Source organism: Callorhinus ursinus, unplaced genomic scaffold (genome assembly GCF_003265705.2).
Source record: "Callorhinus ursinus isolate GAN/ISIS: 27379988/994484 unplaced genomic scaffold, GSC_fseal_2.0 scaffold9, whole genome shotgun sequence".
NCBI lineage: Eukaryota > Metazoa > Chordata > Mammalia > Carnivora > Otariidae > Callorhinus > Callorhinus ursinus.
In genome coordinates this window covers 30,489,032-30,506,182 of record NW_027397071.1, presented here as the reverse complement: position 1 = coordinate 30,506,182, position 17,151 = coordinate 30,489,032, and the positions used below count along the sequence as shown (strand labels likewise).

The following is a 17,151-nucleotide window of genomic DNA, read 5'->3' as shown; positions in this document are numbered from 1 at the left end:
AATGTATTACAAATGCACAGAAGAGGATCATGCATGATATTCCCTAAAATTCTCCTAATGACCTACGTGGGAGGTGTAATGCAGTTTTATAACAGAAGTATTTGAGCCTTCTGGAAGCTGAATGACTTGTCCAATCCAACTCTAGTGTCAGATAATATCTGAAATCTCTGGAAGGAGCTGGGCAAACATTAGGATCAATGAGAGGAGTCAGCAAAATTAAAAGGAGACTACTTGCTGAAGACAGGGGTAAAATAGGTAGAAGTGCAGACTCATGGTGCGTGATGATTTACTTTGAAATACCGGGAACAAAGTTATATGAAGTCTTGCCAATAATTAATTGAGTTTGCAGCACTTCAGTGGAGAGGAGCGTGTCTGAGAAGAAAGCTGCTCAAGAGGGAAGGGTCCCTGAGAAAAAGCCACTGAGAAGAGAGTGACATCCCAATTGGGAGCCCAAAGGCAGCCACCCCCCAGATATTGAGAATGGGATACACTTTGGCTCTTGACGTCATCGATGGCAAATCACAAGTTTTCACAGGGTGCAGAATGAAATTATAGTAATCTGGGAACCAGGTATTTTATGAGGCAGATTAACGGAGATAAACAAGTAACTTTTTAACTTTCACTCCGACCCCAAGAGGTGGGCATTATTATCTCTATCATACAACTTGAGAAACTGAGGCACATAGAGGAAAGGCCTGACTTTATACTGTTGTCGTAAGGATTAAATAAAAAAAAATCACATAAAAATTGCTTGCTCAGTGCCTGGAAAACAGAAAGTACTCAATAACTCTATCAACGTTTATTGTCTTAATAGAGGAGGAAACTGAGTCTTACTGAAAGCAAATGCTTTGCCAGGGTTAGCTCCAGAATTTAACTATAGGAGGGGCTTGGGGTAGTGAACTGGTTTGGAATGTTGTGGGGACTGATAGGGGGTTGGTCTTGAATCTGTGTTTGTATAAAAAGCACACCATATTAACTTAGCTCATGTATAACAACCCCCCCCCAGCATTTTCTAATGTGGTTATAGTCACAGAAGATTGAGAATATTTCAACTGTTCATTACAATGATGGATATTGTCTTCGTTTGGAACAGCTTGAGGTCTGATGGAGATCATGGGTGGCTAGGCGACCTTTTGGTGTCACCACTGTAATGGCCCAAGCCAGCAGATGATAGAGCCTCCATCAGAGGGCAGTTCTGGTTCCGGAGCTCACGTCTTAACTACCACCCCATTGCACTTCTGTGAGTGGCCCGAAGTGGTGACTAACTGGCAGCTTGGTTTTCCTTGAGCCCGACCTCCTCCCTGAGGTGGGAGTATGTCAACCCATACTTTTGTGACTCTCTGGGATCACCGTCACTGTTTTCCACAAGCAAAACTAAGACACGGAAGTCCCAAAGGTAGATCTCTCTTCCTTGCTTTTCCTGAAGAGCAGAGACTTCCAGCAAGGAAGATGAACTTGGACTGGATCTCTTTACCCTTTTCCAAATTGTTCTGGAAACCTGTCTCATAGCGTTAGGGCAACTCTCCTGTAGCTCAGCAGGCTCCTGGGCTGTGACCGGCTCTATTTAATCAGGATTTTCCTTCTCCCCTGGAAGGGCCCATGGAACTTTTGCAGGCCACTTGCAGATAGCACTAATCGTACAACCTTCCTGGCTTTCCCCCACGGGGTCCAACGGCACTCTGACGGTTTCTCCTTGCTGTGGTGACAGCAGGCAAGGAGATTTTGCAAACAAAGCCTTCTGAAATCTGAAGCGAATGTAAAAGATACCAATGCATAAAAGCCTGTTCTCAGACTCGGACGAGAAGTGGGAGTAGTTTTTGGTCAGCTCCAAGGGAAACACAAGGCCAGCCCCATCTCTAAGAAGGGAATCACTCAATTGTCCCCAGGTCACCAAACATTTATTGAGCACATTCTGTGTGTCAAACACCATATTAAGCTCTGAGAACTGATGACATGCACAGCCTGGAACTCAGAGCTTACTGTCCTCTACTCTGTAATGAGACGAGTACTGTATATTCTTTATAGTGGGCCCAAATCTGTGAGTTGGTTCGTCTGTCTGTTTTTATACTTTCCAAACATCTTGAGCACTTACTCTGCCAGATGCTGGGGCTCTGGTGCTAGAAAAGGCTGTTTCTGCCCTTAGCTCTACTGTCTAGGGTGAGAACAGCCTGGACACAAACAACCAAAACATGGTGTGCCACCAGGGGCTGTTGCCAAGTGGGATAGCTAACTTTATGTGTGAACTTGACTGAGCCAGAGGGTGCCCAGATATTTGGTTGAATATTATTTCAGGGTGTCTCTGTGAGCATGTTTCTGGATGAGGTTAACACTCGAATCCGCATAGTAAGTGAAGCAGATGGCCCTGCCCGGTGTGGGTGAACCTCGTCCCACCGAGGGCTTGAAAAGAATAAAAAGCCGACTAAGAGAGAATTCTCTCTCTCTCTGCCTCTTTGATCTGGGACACCAGTCTTCTCCCACCTTCAGACTTGGACTCAGACTGACACTTGCACCACCCAGGGTCCTGGTTCTTGGGCCCTCGGCCTTGAACTGGTACTATGTCACCGGCTGTGCTGAGTCTCCAGCTCACTGGTTGTGGATCATGAGTTCTTAGGCCCCCAAATCTCACGAGCCAATTCCTTACAGTAAATCTATCTACCTACCTACCTCTCTGACCTATTCATTCTGCTTCTCTGGAGAGCCCAGACTATACAAGAAGCCACCACAATGGGAGCCCAGTGGGGGTCTTGTGTATTGAACACACTGCCTTTGCAGGTTCTTTCTGCTTCTGAAGCCTGGGGCAATGAGAACTGATTCAGACTGCAGGGGGCACTGGGCTACACCCCTCTCCCCTTCTCCTCTCTTCTTGGGCCTTTCCTGCCTTCCATTTCCCCCTCTCCTTCCCCCTTCTCTCCTCTCTTTGATTCCTCTTCCTTTCTCTAGTTCTTGCCTCCCTCACTACTCCTAGCTCTCATCATTCCTATGTTCTTCTATTTCCCTTGAAACACTTGTTATCAGGGATGGACCAGATGGACATATTTCATATGACGATGTGAATAATTACTAAGAACTAAAGTGTTGCTGCTCTTTCCCCTACCCCAGGGTTGGTGATTTTTTTCCCAGCAAGGAAACAAAGCTTTAGCTAGAGCTGGTGCTCCATGGGAGGAGAAGCAGGTGTGGGCCAAGGAGTGGGTGGCAGGAGGCACTTTCCTGGCCATGAAGTCTTCAGATTTCCTATGGGTCTGCATGGATCTTCAACACCTCTGTTGGGACTTTGACTGCACTTCTGGTTTCAGTCACGGTGGGAGAGTCCAGGCCTGGAATCAGTCCAGGTCCACAGCCAGGTCCTCGGGGGTCACACGCACGTATCACGAAGGCCACCAGGTCGGCCGCGGCAGCTTCTTCCCTTCTCACCTAAAGGCCACATGAGAAAATGCACATGACCACCTGGGAGCGCTGTTACTCCACACTTTCTCTATAAAAACTGCTGTCCGCCACCAAGGATGTCCAGGCTTCCTTTGTTTTTGAGGCTCAACAAAGGGATGCATGCCTCTGGGAGAGAGGAGCAGTACAGACTCCCAGATCCAGGTTAATGTGGAAAAGCAGAGGTAGGAAAACTTCACACGTTCTGAAAATGCCTTGATGTGTAACAATTTGGAGACTGTAAGAGGGCACTGGTTTTCAGGGCGCAGCACAGAGCAGTGATGAAGAGCATGGGCTCCACTGTTCAGAGTCAGGGTTTGAGCCCTGGTGCCACATCCACCAGCTGTGTGACTTTGTCCAGTGACTAAGTCTCTCTGGGCCTCGGTTTTGCCATCTGTCTCATAAGGCATTCGTGAGGAGGCACATAACACCTCTTGGCACCATACCAGGTACATAGAGCTTTATAAAAAAAGCTCTTATCAGTAGACACTATTGGCAAAATGTAAAAAAGAGATCAAGAGGGCATCGGCTGCTTGCAAGCCAAATGAAATGTGGCTGTGGTTCAAGGCTGTATAACTGGATGAAAAAGCTAGGGTTATTTAGACCGCTGATTGGCCAGGTCAGCCAAGTAAAGAGAATGCCACTGGAAAGGGTCACTTGATTTCTCCCTCCTTCTCCTGTCTAAAAATGGTGTGCTGGTGCTGCATTCATAGGCTCACCTGGCCAAAAGCCAGATTCTTTCAATATTGTTCTCAACCTCACCACTTTGAGCAAATATCTTTCTCATCTCCTTTTGCTTATTCAGATGGCTGTTCACCACGGCTCAGAAGAGCATAGCGATGGCCAAAATATAATGAGGGGTTTGGGAACTTGAGAGGAAAGGAACGATTACCAGTTAGCACATTATTATACACACCATGTGGACTTCATGGTTGATGCAGCAAGGAACTTGGTATGTGTGGTAATTATGCACACTTGAGCTGAATTTTAGAAAAACATATAAAAGAAACGTTATTTCCTCTTTTAAAAAGGCTGTGATGGTAAGAAGCATTCCACAAGCAACTATTATGCAAAGCTATTTCAAGGGTGAAATGAATGAATTTGTCAATGAATTTTAACTACCGAAGAAAAGGAAATCTAATTGGGGGCTAAGGTAGTTTTAGGAATGACAGCTTATGAGTTCTGCACTGACAGGTGCTGGTGGAAAAGCTGATTGGTCCCATTCAGGAATATAATAGGCTACATTTGTATAGCACGGCATAGGGTACCAAGTACTTTCACATAAATTCTTTCATTCAAAGTTCCCAACCACCCTTTGAGATCTGAAGAGGACAAAGAGTATTATTACGGTTATTTAAAAAACAGTTTTATTGAGATATCATTCATGTACCAAACAATTCACCCATTTAAGGTGTACAATTCAAGGGTTTTAAGCATATATGCAGTCACCACCACAACTGATTTTAGAACATTTTCATTCTGTCAAAAAGAAACCTTCTATTCCTAAGCTGTCACTCCCTCTATTTCTCCCCCTGAGCAACCAGTAATCTTCCTGTCTCCACCGGTTTGCCTATTCTGGAATTTCACATACATGGAATCATACAATAACTGGTCTTTGGTGACTGGCTTCTTTCCCTTTGTATAATGTTTTCAAGGTTCTTTCATGTTGTAGCATGTATCAATACTCCATTCTTTTTTATGGCTCAATAATACTCCATCGTGTGGAGCTAACACATTTTGTTTATCCACTCATCATTTGTTGTACACTGGGGTTGTTCCTACCCTTTGGTTATTTTGAATAATGCTGCAACAAGCGTTCACGTACAGGTTTTTTCGTGGACATAGGCATTCATTTCTCTCAGGTATATACCTAGGAGGGAAACTGCTGGGTCATATGGTTAACTGAATGTTGACATGTTAAGGAACTGCTGGACTGTTTTCCAAAGTGGCTGCATTTTACATTCCCAGTAGCAGTGTATGAGGGTTCTGATTCTCCACATCCTTGCCAATATTTTTATTATCCGACTTTTTAGTTCTCCTCATTCTAATGGGTATGAAGTGGTATTTCCTGGTGATGTTGATTTGCATCAGAGATGTTGATCCCTGATAACTAATGATGTTTCATATGTTTATTGGTCATCAGTGTAACTTCTCTGGAGAAATGCTTCTTCAGATCCTTTCACCATGTTAAAATTGGGTTATTTGACTTTTTTTATTATTGAGTTATAAGAGTTCTTTATATATTCCAAATGTAATACCTTATCAGATACATGATTTGCATATATTTTCTCCCATTTGGTGAACTGTCTTTTAACTTTCTTGGATGGTATCCTTTGAAACACAAAGTTTTCAGTTTTGAGGAAGTCCGATTTATCTTTTTTTTTTCTTTTGTTGCTTGTGCTTTTGGGGTCATATCTAAGAATCCATTGACAAATTCAAGGTCATGAAGATTTGCTCCTGTTTTCTTCCAAGAACTTTTATGTTTTTCCTCTTACATTTAGATATCTGACCTGTTTTGAGTTCACTTTTTAAGTTAATTGATTAATTTATTTTTAAAAGATTTTATTTATTTGAGAGAGAGAGAGAGCATGAGCTGGGGAAGTGGCAGAGGGAGAAAGAAGCAGGCTCCCTGCTGAGCAGGAGCCCAGATGTGGGGCTCAATCCCAGGACCCTGAGATCATGACCTGAGCCGAAGGCAGACACTTAACCAACTTAGCCACCCAGGTGCCCTTTGAGTTAATTTTTGTATATGGTGTGAGGGAAGAGTCTGACTTCATTCTTTTGAGGTGGATATCCAGTTGTCCCAGCAGCATTTGTTGAGAAGACTATCCTTTCCCCCCATTATATATTCTTTCACACCCTAGCTGAAAATCAGTTGATTATAAAAACATAGATTTATTTCTGGACTCTCAATTCTATCTATTGATCTGTATGTCTATCCTTATGCCAGTACCACACTATTTTAATTATTGTTGCTTTCGAAGTTTGTAATTGGAAAGTGTCAGTCTTCCAACTTTGTTTCTCTTTTTCAGTATTTTGGATACTGGGGGATCCTTGTAATTCCATACGAATTTTAGAATCAGGTCGTCAATTTCTACAAAGAGGTCAGCTGGGATTCTAATAGGTTTTGCATTGAATCTGTAGATCAATTTGGGACGTATCCCCATTTTAATACTATTAAGTCTGCTAATCAATGAACACAAGAGATTTTTCCATTTATTTAGCTCTTCTTTAATTTCTTTCAACAATGTTTTGTCATTTTCAGAGCATTAGCTTTGCACTTCTATTAAATTTATTCCTAAATGTTTTATTCTTTCTGATGTTATTGTAAGTGGAATTGTTTTTCTCAATTTCACTTTGATAGTTCATTGCAAGTATATAGAAATGTAATTGATTTTTTGATATTGGTCATGTATCCTAAAACCTTGTGAACTCTTTTTATTAGGTTTAATTATTTTTTAGTGGATTCCTCAGGATTTTATATATATAAGATCATGTTAGGTATCAACAGGGATAGTTTTACTTCTTCCTTTTTCAAACTGGCTGCCTAAAGTTTAGCCTAATCTACCAATCTCCTAATTGCTTTTCCTTACAACCTCCACTGTTTTTGAGAGCACCTTTACACTTGAACTTCTTCACGCTCCAGTTGCAATGAAGTCAATTCTTTGGTAAGGAATTTGAAGCTCTTTGTTCTGTAGCCTGCTTCTCCCCTGGGGCAAAATCTGAGGCTTAGTTCTGTAGCTGGGTGCAGGGAAAATGGTGAGTTCCTCTCTAAAGTGATGTCTTCGCTTTAGCTGGTGAATGTTAGTTGAAGGGGAGACTGTAGCCTCAGGTCCTTTTGGCTTGCCTCTTCTGGCTAGAACTCCCATCCCATGAGCTAGGGGAAGGGTGTTCAGGGCCCCATATTCTTCTTGGTGCAGTGTTCAAAGTGTCTCAAAGAGCCTCTGTCCCATACAAGTGAGGCTGGGTGGAAGAGGGGAGCCCCACTTTTCAGACACACTTGCCCAGAATTTAGTCTCAGCAACAGGTGGCTGGGGGCAGGATGAACAATGGAGAGGTCTCTCCTCTCACCTGTGGGGGAGAGAGGGCTCTGTGTTCTCAGCTCTCAGTCTGGAGTGGCGGTCTCACCGAGCAGGGAGGGAAGGAAGAAGGGTGCAAATACCATAGGTTCTCACTGATCTTAACAAGTTCAGAAGATTTTCTTGACTGTTTCTTCACTTGATGCATGCGCATACAACCATTTCCAGAGGCTTTAAATGTTTCTTTAAAAAAATAATCTTCTGTGTCAACTGTACTTCGAAAAAAAAAATCGAGTGTACGGATTGGGAACTGTAGTTAATACTGTATTGTATACTTGATACTCGCTAAAAGAGCTAACTTTGAGTATTTCACTAAAAAATATTATCTATGTAAAAGTAATTGATGTGTTAACTTGATTGTGGGAATCATTTCATTATGTATATGTATATCCAATTACCACGCTGTACAATGCAAATACACTATAATTTTGGCACTTATACCTGGAATAAACCTGGAAAAAATGACTCATCAAAAAAAAAAAACGTTCATCAGTGTTGCTGGGGAGTCAGTCCACAGATCTCTTCCTGTGATCATGCTAGAAGTGGAACTCTTATTATTGTTATTTACTAGATGAGAACAATGTTCATATAGAGCCTGGGGAGGTGGGGCCCAGAGTGGGAAGGAAATCCCCTGGGGAATCAGAACAGCACAAATACCTAATCATAGAATTGCAGGGTGGTAAAGGACATTAGATATTATCTAGATCAGATTTTACCCCCTAGAGCAATCTCTCCACAACCACTCTTGCTTGTGGTCCTTGAGTCTCTGAACACCTCCAGGAATGGAGAACTAACTGGATGAGTTTAGACTGAATATTATCCCCATGAACAACATAACCATGTAAAACCAAACACAGCTTGTGCCTAGCGGGATCAGCTGTGTGTACAAACAAAAGGGGAAACAGAAAATAGGTTCTGTGGAATCCTAAACAACTTTATGTCACCAGCAGGTCATGAGCATGCTGTAAAAAGGCACCTGTTTTTGAATACCAGGTGCCCCAGAGATTGCTCTAATTTTAGAATTAACATAGTGCTTACTAAAGAGGTCCAGGACTCATGGGTCTGGAATGTGATGTTCTCTTACCCTCCGGCACTGCAGACTCATGTCCTACTGTTGATTCTGCTCCAATCATTTTCTGATATTCAGAGAGGGAGAACCAGACAATGGAACTGGCATGTGCCTAAGGAGTTTGCCAAGAAATATGATTTAAAGGCCAACCTTGGGAGACAGAGTTGGCGATGGCCACTCCCCGGAGAGCTAAGAGCTCATTTTCATAGTGGCATTGTGCTGATTATCCTCTACCCTCTCCAGCTCCTTTCTCTGCCCTTCTCTGCCAGCTCCATGGCTCAGGAGGCTCCCCTCTGAAGAAGGCATTGCCTGGGCTCCCCCACTAGCCATCTGGCTGTTGTGTTCAGTCAGTGGGGAGCACCAGCTGATCAGAGAGTGGGAAGAGAGAGGCTGAGGTATGTTTCCCTGTTCTGGAACCTGGTCTTGGCCTGGAGCTATGGTCCTTTCTCTGTCTCAGATGCAGTAGCATGATTTCCTGTCCTTGTCCTGCTGGGCCTAGGAGTGCTGCTGACAGCTAGTTTTTGAGTATCACCACCCTTATTTGTACCCTGAACATGCATATCTTTGACACAGACCATCATTAAAATCTCTATTTGATCTAAAGGGGGGGTTCTATAGGAATTCTACTTCCTATCAGATAAACTCCTTGTTACCATCCTTCCATGATAACAATGTTCCTTCAGTCTCTCCCAATTATAATCAAGCCTAGAAAGGAAGCAAGCCCCATGTTGCTGTCCTAGCATTAACTCTAGGGGACCTCATATGCTCACATGGGTCCCATGTAAACAAAACAGATGATTTTGTTCATATCCTGCCCTGGAATTTGAAGCCTCTGTTGGATCCATGAATCTGTTTATTCCACAAGCTCTTTCCAGAGGTAGAAGAGGTAACATTTCTACATAGCTTGGCTGTTGCTTAGAATCAGAACTTGTTTGGTTCCTGAACTTTTTCTGCCTCAATGTGAAATATGTAGTCTTTGTACCCTTGAGGGATAGTGGGGAATTTTCAACACATAGCACATGGTTTCCTAATTTAATTTGGAGCTGTTGTCCTCTGAGTTCTGTCCCAAAGTCTTTCCTAGCTAATCAATAAGTTTCCTTGTCCATGAGCAGGAACTTAAAAAATTATTTTTAAAGTTTAACCATAGGAAAAAGCAAGCTACCTTCTTAGGTCTGTGTTAAGTCACTCAAACTCTTTCTTTATATTCATAACCAGATGACTTAACTTTCTATTTATAAATAGAGGGGGCTTCCCAAGACCTAGAGACCAATCATTACTTGTAGGCATTCATGTCACAAGCCAGCCCAAGCTATATTTTACCAAGAGGTTAGCTGGCATACTGGTTTGAATCTTTTATTTATTTATAGTGACAGTAACATATTTGGCTCTTACACATTCTCCTAAAAGCCTGATAACCCCAGTTATCTTGTGCTATAAGTGACCAGCTTTCACTGAGTTAAAAAAGAGTGTTTGGAGGGGGAAGGGAGTTGGGGAAAATTCCGTCTTACCAACAGCTCCCTAATGCAAGTATGGCTTCGAAACAGCTGTGTCAGCTACCAAGGAAACTTGTGAATTCGTCTTGGAAGCTGTCAGGCTAGCTTAGAGGCATCAATGATGAAAATCTTGAGTTATTTCTGGAATGGTGATTGATGTTTCAAATAGAAGATGACATTTTGATGGGATCCTGACTTGCTGTGATAGGAGTTAATGAGGATAATGATGATGATAATGGTATTTACATTATACCTTTCTTCCAAAGAAGTCTTCAGTCCTTTTATCTTATTTGTGTTCAAAAATGTCCCTTTGGAGTTGGGAGGGAAAGGTGTTATTAATTTTTCAGGAGAGAAAAAAAAATATATATAGAGAGAGATAATTGCCCAGCTTTCAGGCTCCATTTTGGAGATGAGAAGAGATGTTTAAATGACAAATTAAACTAGGGGAAATTAAACTTAAGAGAAATGCCAGTCTCAGTTCCCAAAATCCTATACAATGCTGCCATATTAAGCTCCAGTAATATCACTCCCTGGCCCCAAAGTCTTCAGGAGATCCTCACAGACTGCCGAATTCAGTCCTAATATCCTATCTTAGCAGGCCAGACTGTTGACATCCCAACCTACGTGGTCTCGCTGTGCTCTTATATCTCCCCATGTGTCAGCCAAACAAACCCACTTGCTTGCCCCTGTCATCTGCTCTGAGCACCCCATTCTCCTTCCAAATGTTCACTGCACATGCCATAGCTTGTTTAATGTCTATCTTCCTCTGTGGATGTAAATTCCAGGAAAGCAGGTCCTGTCACCATTGTACCCCTAGAGTCTAGTAGTGTTAACTGATTCATGACGGACACTTCTGAAGTGTTCGCTATGCTCTACCACCTTCATGCCTGTGCTCACGCTGTTTCCTCCGCCTCAAAGGCCTGACCTCTCTTGGCCTACTGAAGTCAGGGCTGTTCTTCCAAGGCCAGATCAAGCCCCGGTTCCTCCATCAGGTCTCCCCTTCTTGGGAACCACCACAGTGCTTTTCTTTTTAGTTCTTACCTTACCTTCTCTTGTGTTGTAACCATTTGTAATCTTGTGTAGTCTTCCTTCCAAGCCCCTCCCAGACTGCCAGCTCTGGAAAGACAGGAGCAGTACCCTAGAGCCTGTTAAACATGTGCTCACCTGTCTAAAACTATTGTTGACCAGCATTATTCATTCAGTAAAAGTCCCATTTCCAGAATTTGCGGTTTGTCACGAGAGGGGATTTTTCTCCTTCTTACCTTCCGCCATCCTTCTGGAAGGCTGGGAGAAAGATCAGTCAGGGAAACCCTGCCAACTCTTCCTTTAAAAAGTGTCTCCATTCTCTTCTGTGAGGAGTAAATACTCTGGCACTTAGGTGGAGGGTTCCATTGCCTACGGGGGCCCAGGGCAGGTGTGCAGGGGTGGTAGTTGGCTTTTTTTTTTCTTCTTCTGTGCCTCTTTCAATGCTGGCTTGAATAAGGGAGAACTAATCAATGTAACATCAACTGAGAAGGTATGACCACATCAACGACCTCTTTAAGGAATTTTAATACTAGTCTGTGCTTCTAGTGAGCATTTGCATGTACCATTCAGTTTCCATAAGAAGATACCAGATTGAACTAACTCTGGGTGTGTGTGAAGCCTCATAATCAGCACATTTTTGACAGCTTGAAGACCCCAGGCTACTAGCAACATGGGCATACTGAACATCTGTGATATAACACTCCATATAAATTAGAAAGAGCTGCTTCGACAACCGTATCATGGAATATTCAGGGCTGTTAAAATTGATGATGTAGATCTCTATTTATTGACATGGAGAGATGCCTGCAATCTATTGCTAAGTAAAGGAAGCAAGCTATAGAACAGCATGATGATGTAAAATTATTCCACATTTATATCTCTATCTATTCATAGATGGGTGGATAGTTTTCAAAATGTTAACAATGGCATCTCTTTGTGATGAAATTTTGGGTAATTTTTTTCTTTACTTTTGTTTTTATAGTTTCTTCTGTATTATTTGAATTTTAGTTTTACAGTGAACAATTATTTTTACAATCAGAAAAGGAAAACAATAAAGCTGCTTTCAGCTAGAAAAAAAATGGTTGGAAATAAAAAATGACTCATTAAAAAAATCTTCAAATGTCCTAACAGATGCTTACTGTAAAACAAACAAACAAAAACCACAACGAAACTCTTGCATAAATGAGGGAAAACCTGTTCCACGGCTTCCACGACTGAGCCATATAATGTGCTGACCACAGTTAGGAACAAAAGGAAAAAAAGAAGCCTCCAAGGAGGAGCACAGGTGAAATCAAGACCTCTTGACCTCGCATGGGTGTCATGCATGCTTTTTAAGTGCTTGCAGTATGAAGCATCACTTCAGGTATCATTTTAATCCAAGCTTTTGATGGCAATTGGTTTACAGGCACAGTATTTCTAAGTATGGGACAACAGAGAAAACTTCCCATCTCTGACAGCAAAGCAATGGTGACTGCATTTCCTACAGCAGTTTCTGTTGCAAAAAAAGAGACACGTGCTGTTGGTCACAGTACAATTCACACTTTATTCCATCGTGATTGGTATACTTGTAGCATCAGGACAGCAAGAGACTAAAATCAGTGCAGAACTTCTCTGGATTAGAGGGCCGTGAAAGGCAAGACTGGTTTTGGCACACAGAGTGGATAACCATACATTGGCTGGAATGTGATGGTCAGTAAAACAAAATGCACAAGTCTAACACCATGTTGAGACCAAGTCTGAGTTCTGTAGAATGTTAGAGAGTAAATAATTATGAAGACTAACATGCAACTCTATATAAGTCACATTATTCATCTACAGACTATTTCCCCTTTAGAGATGAAGAGATAGCCTTAGTAATCTGTTCAGAGTAGCTTAAAGAGCAATCAATACACATTATAGATCTGCCGCTGATTTCTATAGCAATCCATTATAGTTGAAGAGATAATGCTAAATAATGTACTTTCTCTATATTGCCCCTGTTAGATTGAATCTTACTAACCAAGTAATTCGGACTCAACTTTTCCTTACTTTAATACAATTCCTAATGTCTTTACAATGTCAAAGAGCAGCTTGTGTTAGTTTTTTTATCCTTATAAATCATAATGGATTCGAGGGGAACCTATGTAACAGGTCATCTTTCCTCTGCAAAGATAACGTTATGCTGATGAGAACATCAAAAAATACTACTCTATGCTGCAGATATTTTGGCTTTTCACACCATCATATCACATAGGGAGTACAAAGAAGACAGTCTTAGTCAGTGACATAGCAGACAAAACAATTCTGTGGAAGAGGCATGTAGATTCTAAGTGATTTCTTGAGACAGAGGAGCAAAAAGGGAAAGAAGCAAAGGAAAGAAAAAGTGAAAAAGAGCCTTCTATAGGACAAATTGTTCAAAAGAAAAATCGATTCACTTGCAATTGACTAAATATAATACAGTTCTTCAATTTGGGATGGTAGAAGTAAATATATTGAAAATTATATGCCACTTAGCTTTAATAGTAATCCTAAGGTGGCTGACTGGGTTAACTTTCCCGAGGTTGTTTTTGAGATGCTGGACTCTCCCAGGGAGAAGTTCTGCTTTTGCCAGCACAGGGCCAGATTTAACCCAAAAGGGCAACCATAATCGTAGAGGACAATTTTTCCTTATTGACTAGACCATGTGGGTAACAAATCATTTTCTTTCTGGTAAAAACACACTCTTTACCCATGATGAGACACTTCGAAATAAGACAGTGACCAAGATATGGTTCATTCATAGGATGCTGTAACTAAGATATCTGCATGGAAATGAATTTAAAGTTAAGCAAATAGGAGGAGCAGGAATTTCTTCAAATTCTGGCATAAAATCATCAAATAAATGAAAAAGATAGGTGGTGGTTAAGGATGTCTTCTCAGAGGTTTATCACTTCCATCTGCTAAGGGGAGATATGAATGGAGGGAATTCTATCTTGGTCACCAAACATAAGAAATGTTTGGTTAGAAATACATAGGTAAGGGGCGCCTGGATGGCTCAGTCAGTTAAGCGTCTGACTCTTAATTTCGGCTCAGGTCATGATCTCAGGGTCGTGACATCAAGCCCCAGGTCAGACTCCACACTCAGCGGGGAGTCTGCTTGAGATTCTCTCTACCCCTCCCCCACCCAACCCATGCACCCTCTCTCAAATAAATAAACCTTCAAAAAAAAAAAAAGAAACACATAGGTAAGCAGAGCAAGCCTCGAAGTCATATTTCTTAATCTCCCTGATTGTTAATCTTGAACAACAAGCTACAGGCAATACAGGAAATGTGGAGATGACTAGGAAGTTTGATAACATGCCTGGATCAGTCACCATTCCTTGGAAAGTACCATTTCCCTGGCCTGCTAAAAGGCTGATTCTTTCAGGTTTAAATAAAAGACAATGATCTCTCCCTTCACTGTGGCATTGTTCTTTGTAAGAGACCAGCATCAGTGTCAGGTTGTGTAATTTAAAAGCTAGAGAGGAAAGAAGTTTTAATTGAATTCCACAGTATATATTCATAGATATTTCAAAGTGGAATTGTCCATTGTCTGTGGTTTCAAGCACTAAGCTGATCACTTCCTGAATATGCTTCATCTGGCTCTTGCTAGACCATCAATAATCATTTGTAGATGCAATGTCTCTTTTGAAAGAAGTGATTTGCTAGACCAGGATAATTGCAGGGGGTAGAAGGCTGGAAGTAGGATGAGTCACGATGAGTGGGGGTGGGAAGAGAAATGAGCTGAAGGAAAAAATAAGACTATTCCCCAAGGTCTATAAATGGTCAGTAATAAAGCAAAAATTCATGGAATGTGACTTAAAGACTTTCTGAGATGTACCCATTGGGGTGTTTCCAGGCTTCTTGATCTATGATCTCTAGTAACCCTCTGGAGTTGAATTTACCTTCCTAGGTGTGGTACCCTACTTCTTCTGGAATTTAGATCTCTGGGACAAACCCCATCAGGATATGCCTCTGCCTGGTTAACTCTTCCCCAAATAGCCGTTCTGATTTTGGTCACAGTTCTGTTGAGGGACCCCTTTGCCCTTCCTGGCGAGAGTGAGGGTGGTGGCTGAAGATGCAGCCATGGGCCAGAGGAGGCTAATGTGGCAGACAGGAGGGACCTGCAGGAAGGTATCCAGAAGGCAAGACTGTGGATTTTACCCAAGGTAACAGAAGTGAGAAAGGCAAAAGAAAGTAACTGGCAACGAAATTTCCAGAGTTCAGATGAAAAAAAGGAAGGAAAAGGAGAGAAGCCAGGGACCAGGGAATTTCACAGGAACCAAAGATGATTAACAATACAGAGAGAAAAACAAAACAAAACAAAACAACCCTGGCCTATCTGACTGATCAAGAAGACATTCTTTAGCATATATTGGCAACTAAACAGCATATATATATTCACACTGATAATACACTGAAATGAGTGTTTCTTTACTATTATTAATCACAGTTCAATAATTCATTAGCTCTATATTTTCTAGATTGTTTAATTCATTTAGCAAAACCCACAGTTTAGGTACCACGGCAAGGGGAGGAAGGGGAGGGTGCAGAGCGAAGCAAACTTAGGAGACTTTTTGTAAACCAGGGTTAATAGCACAGTGGCAAAGTAGATTGTCAATGAACACAACAGGAGTGGGACAGTCATTGGCCTTGTGAGTGCGGTATTGCCGGCTACGGGGTGGGGGGTGGGGGGGACTTCGACTCAGGAGTCTACCTTCTTGTTAATTAAAATCGAGCTGCATGTGAGCAGCCCGTCCACCTTTTCCAGTTCAGAATGGCTCACGGGAATCAGCATGTGGTCTTTCAGCTTTTCATAAACCTGCCGAAGGAATCAAGGAAAGGTAAAGCAGAAGGATTATGTTTCCGCCTCTGTCTTACCCCTACGCCCCGCCCCCCACCTCCTCCCCTAGTGCGAGAATGCATTTGGCTTTTGAGTTTAGGCTTCTCAGCTGTTGAACCCCAAGACGTGCATGCAGTCTAGACCACACGTGCCCCCAGCCATACCAACGGAGCGGGCGGCACTGGTTAACCACGAGCTCTATGCTTTAACCTCAAAGCCAGAGATGTGTCAAAAATGTGGTTGTCACAAGAGATGACTTCACTCTGCCGTTGTCACAGGAACGTTGAGTGATACGGAAGAGCTAGTGGTGGTGTTTTCAGTCTGAAAATCCTTCCTTGCCACACTTTAAAACCCCCTCAACTGTACTGTAAGGTCTCTTTCCTTCCAACACCACTGGAAGAACTTGACAAAATAGACTTTAAGTGAAGCATTTCAGGTCAAACCGCTTTTAAATTACAGGTGTGAATTTTATAGCATCTTTTGACACTAACAGAAAGCATGTGTCCAAACTTCAAATTAACAGGCCACAGATGTTTCTCTGATGATCAAATAAAGCACATTTTTTTAAAAATACAAAATCACTTGAAAGACACTGTCTAAAAAAACAATCTACCATGCTTCTTTAGGAAGCACTTTGTTCCTTAAAATTCACTACAGTGGCTAATTAAGAGTGCTGGAGCCAGAGTTGGGCTCCAAACCTAGTTCTGTCAACTCACCCCCTAAAATGTGACTTCAGCCAAGTGCCAGATGCCCTCTTAGCCTTGGATTACTATTCGGTAAAATTAGAGTTAAGAAGAGCGCCCCCACAGGGCTGCTGTGGGGTATAACCAAGATAATGCACACTGGGCTTGGCCCAGTGCCTGGCGCAGGGGAAGTCTCAGTGAACGTGGATGTTATCATCGTTACTGTGGATAGACACAGGGCTGAATCCAAAGCAGCTAATCATCATCTGGTCATCAGATGATCAATGTGACTGGAGAAGGATGAACGGTCCAGAGCTGTGTTTCTCCAAGTGAGTTCTGTGACCCGGGTGCTTGTTGAAATTACAGATTCTAGGGTGGGGTCTAGGAACCTGCATTTTTAACAATCCTAATGCACAATAATGTATGAGACCCTCTATTCATCTGAGAGCTGGTTAAGCCCCATTCTGGGGTCAGGGGTCCTCTATTTTCCTCAGGTTCACACTTTCAGCCATGGAAACAGAGAAATCATCTATGTATCTCC

General features: G+C 42.2%; 1 protein-coding gene across 3 annotated transcripts in view; it reads right to left on the bottom strand.

The window, feature by feature from the left end:
- Positions 1-12,610: 12,610 nt before the first annotated feature.
- DDAH1 (dimethylarginine dimethylaminohydrolase 1) overlaps positions 12,611-17,151 on the bottom strand; it is a 133,201-nt gene continuing 128,660 nt past the window's right edge. For all 3 annotated transcript variants that reach the window (XM_025872572.2, XM_073896390.1, XM_073896389.1), the window contains exon 6: positions 12,611-15,906. In XM_025872572.2, the coding sequence (XP_025728357.1) occupies positions 15,790-15,906 (117 nt within the window). In that variant the 3' untranslated portion in view covers positions 12,611-15,789. The remainder of the gene's footprint in view (positions 15,907-17,151) is intronic.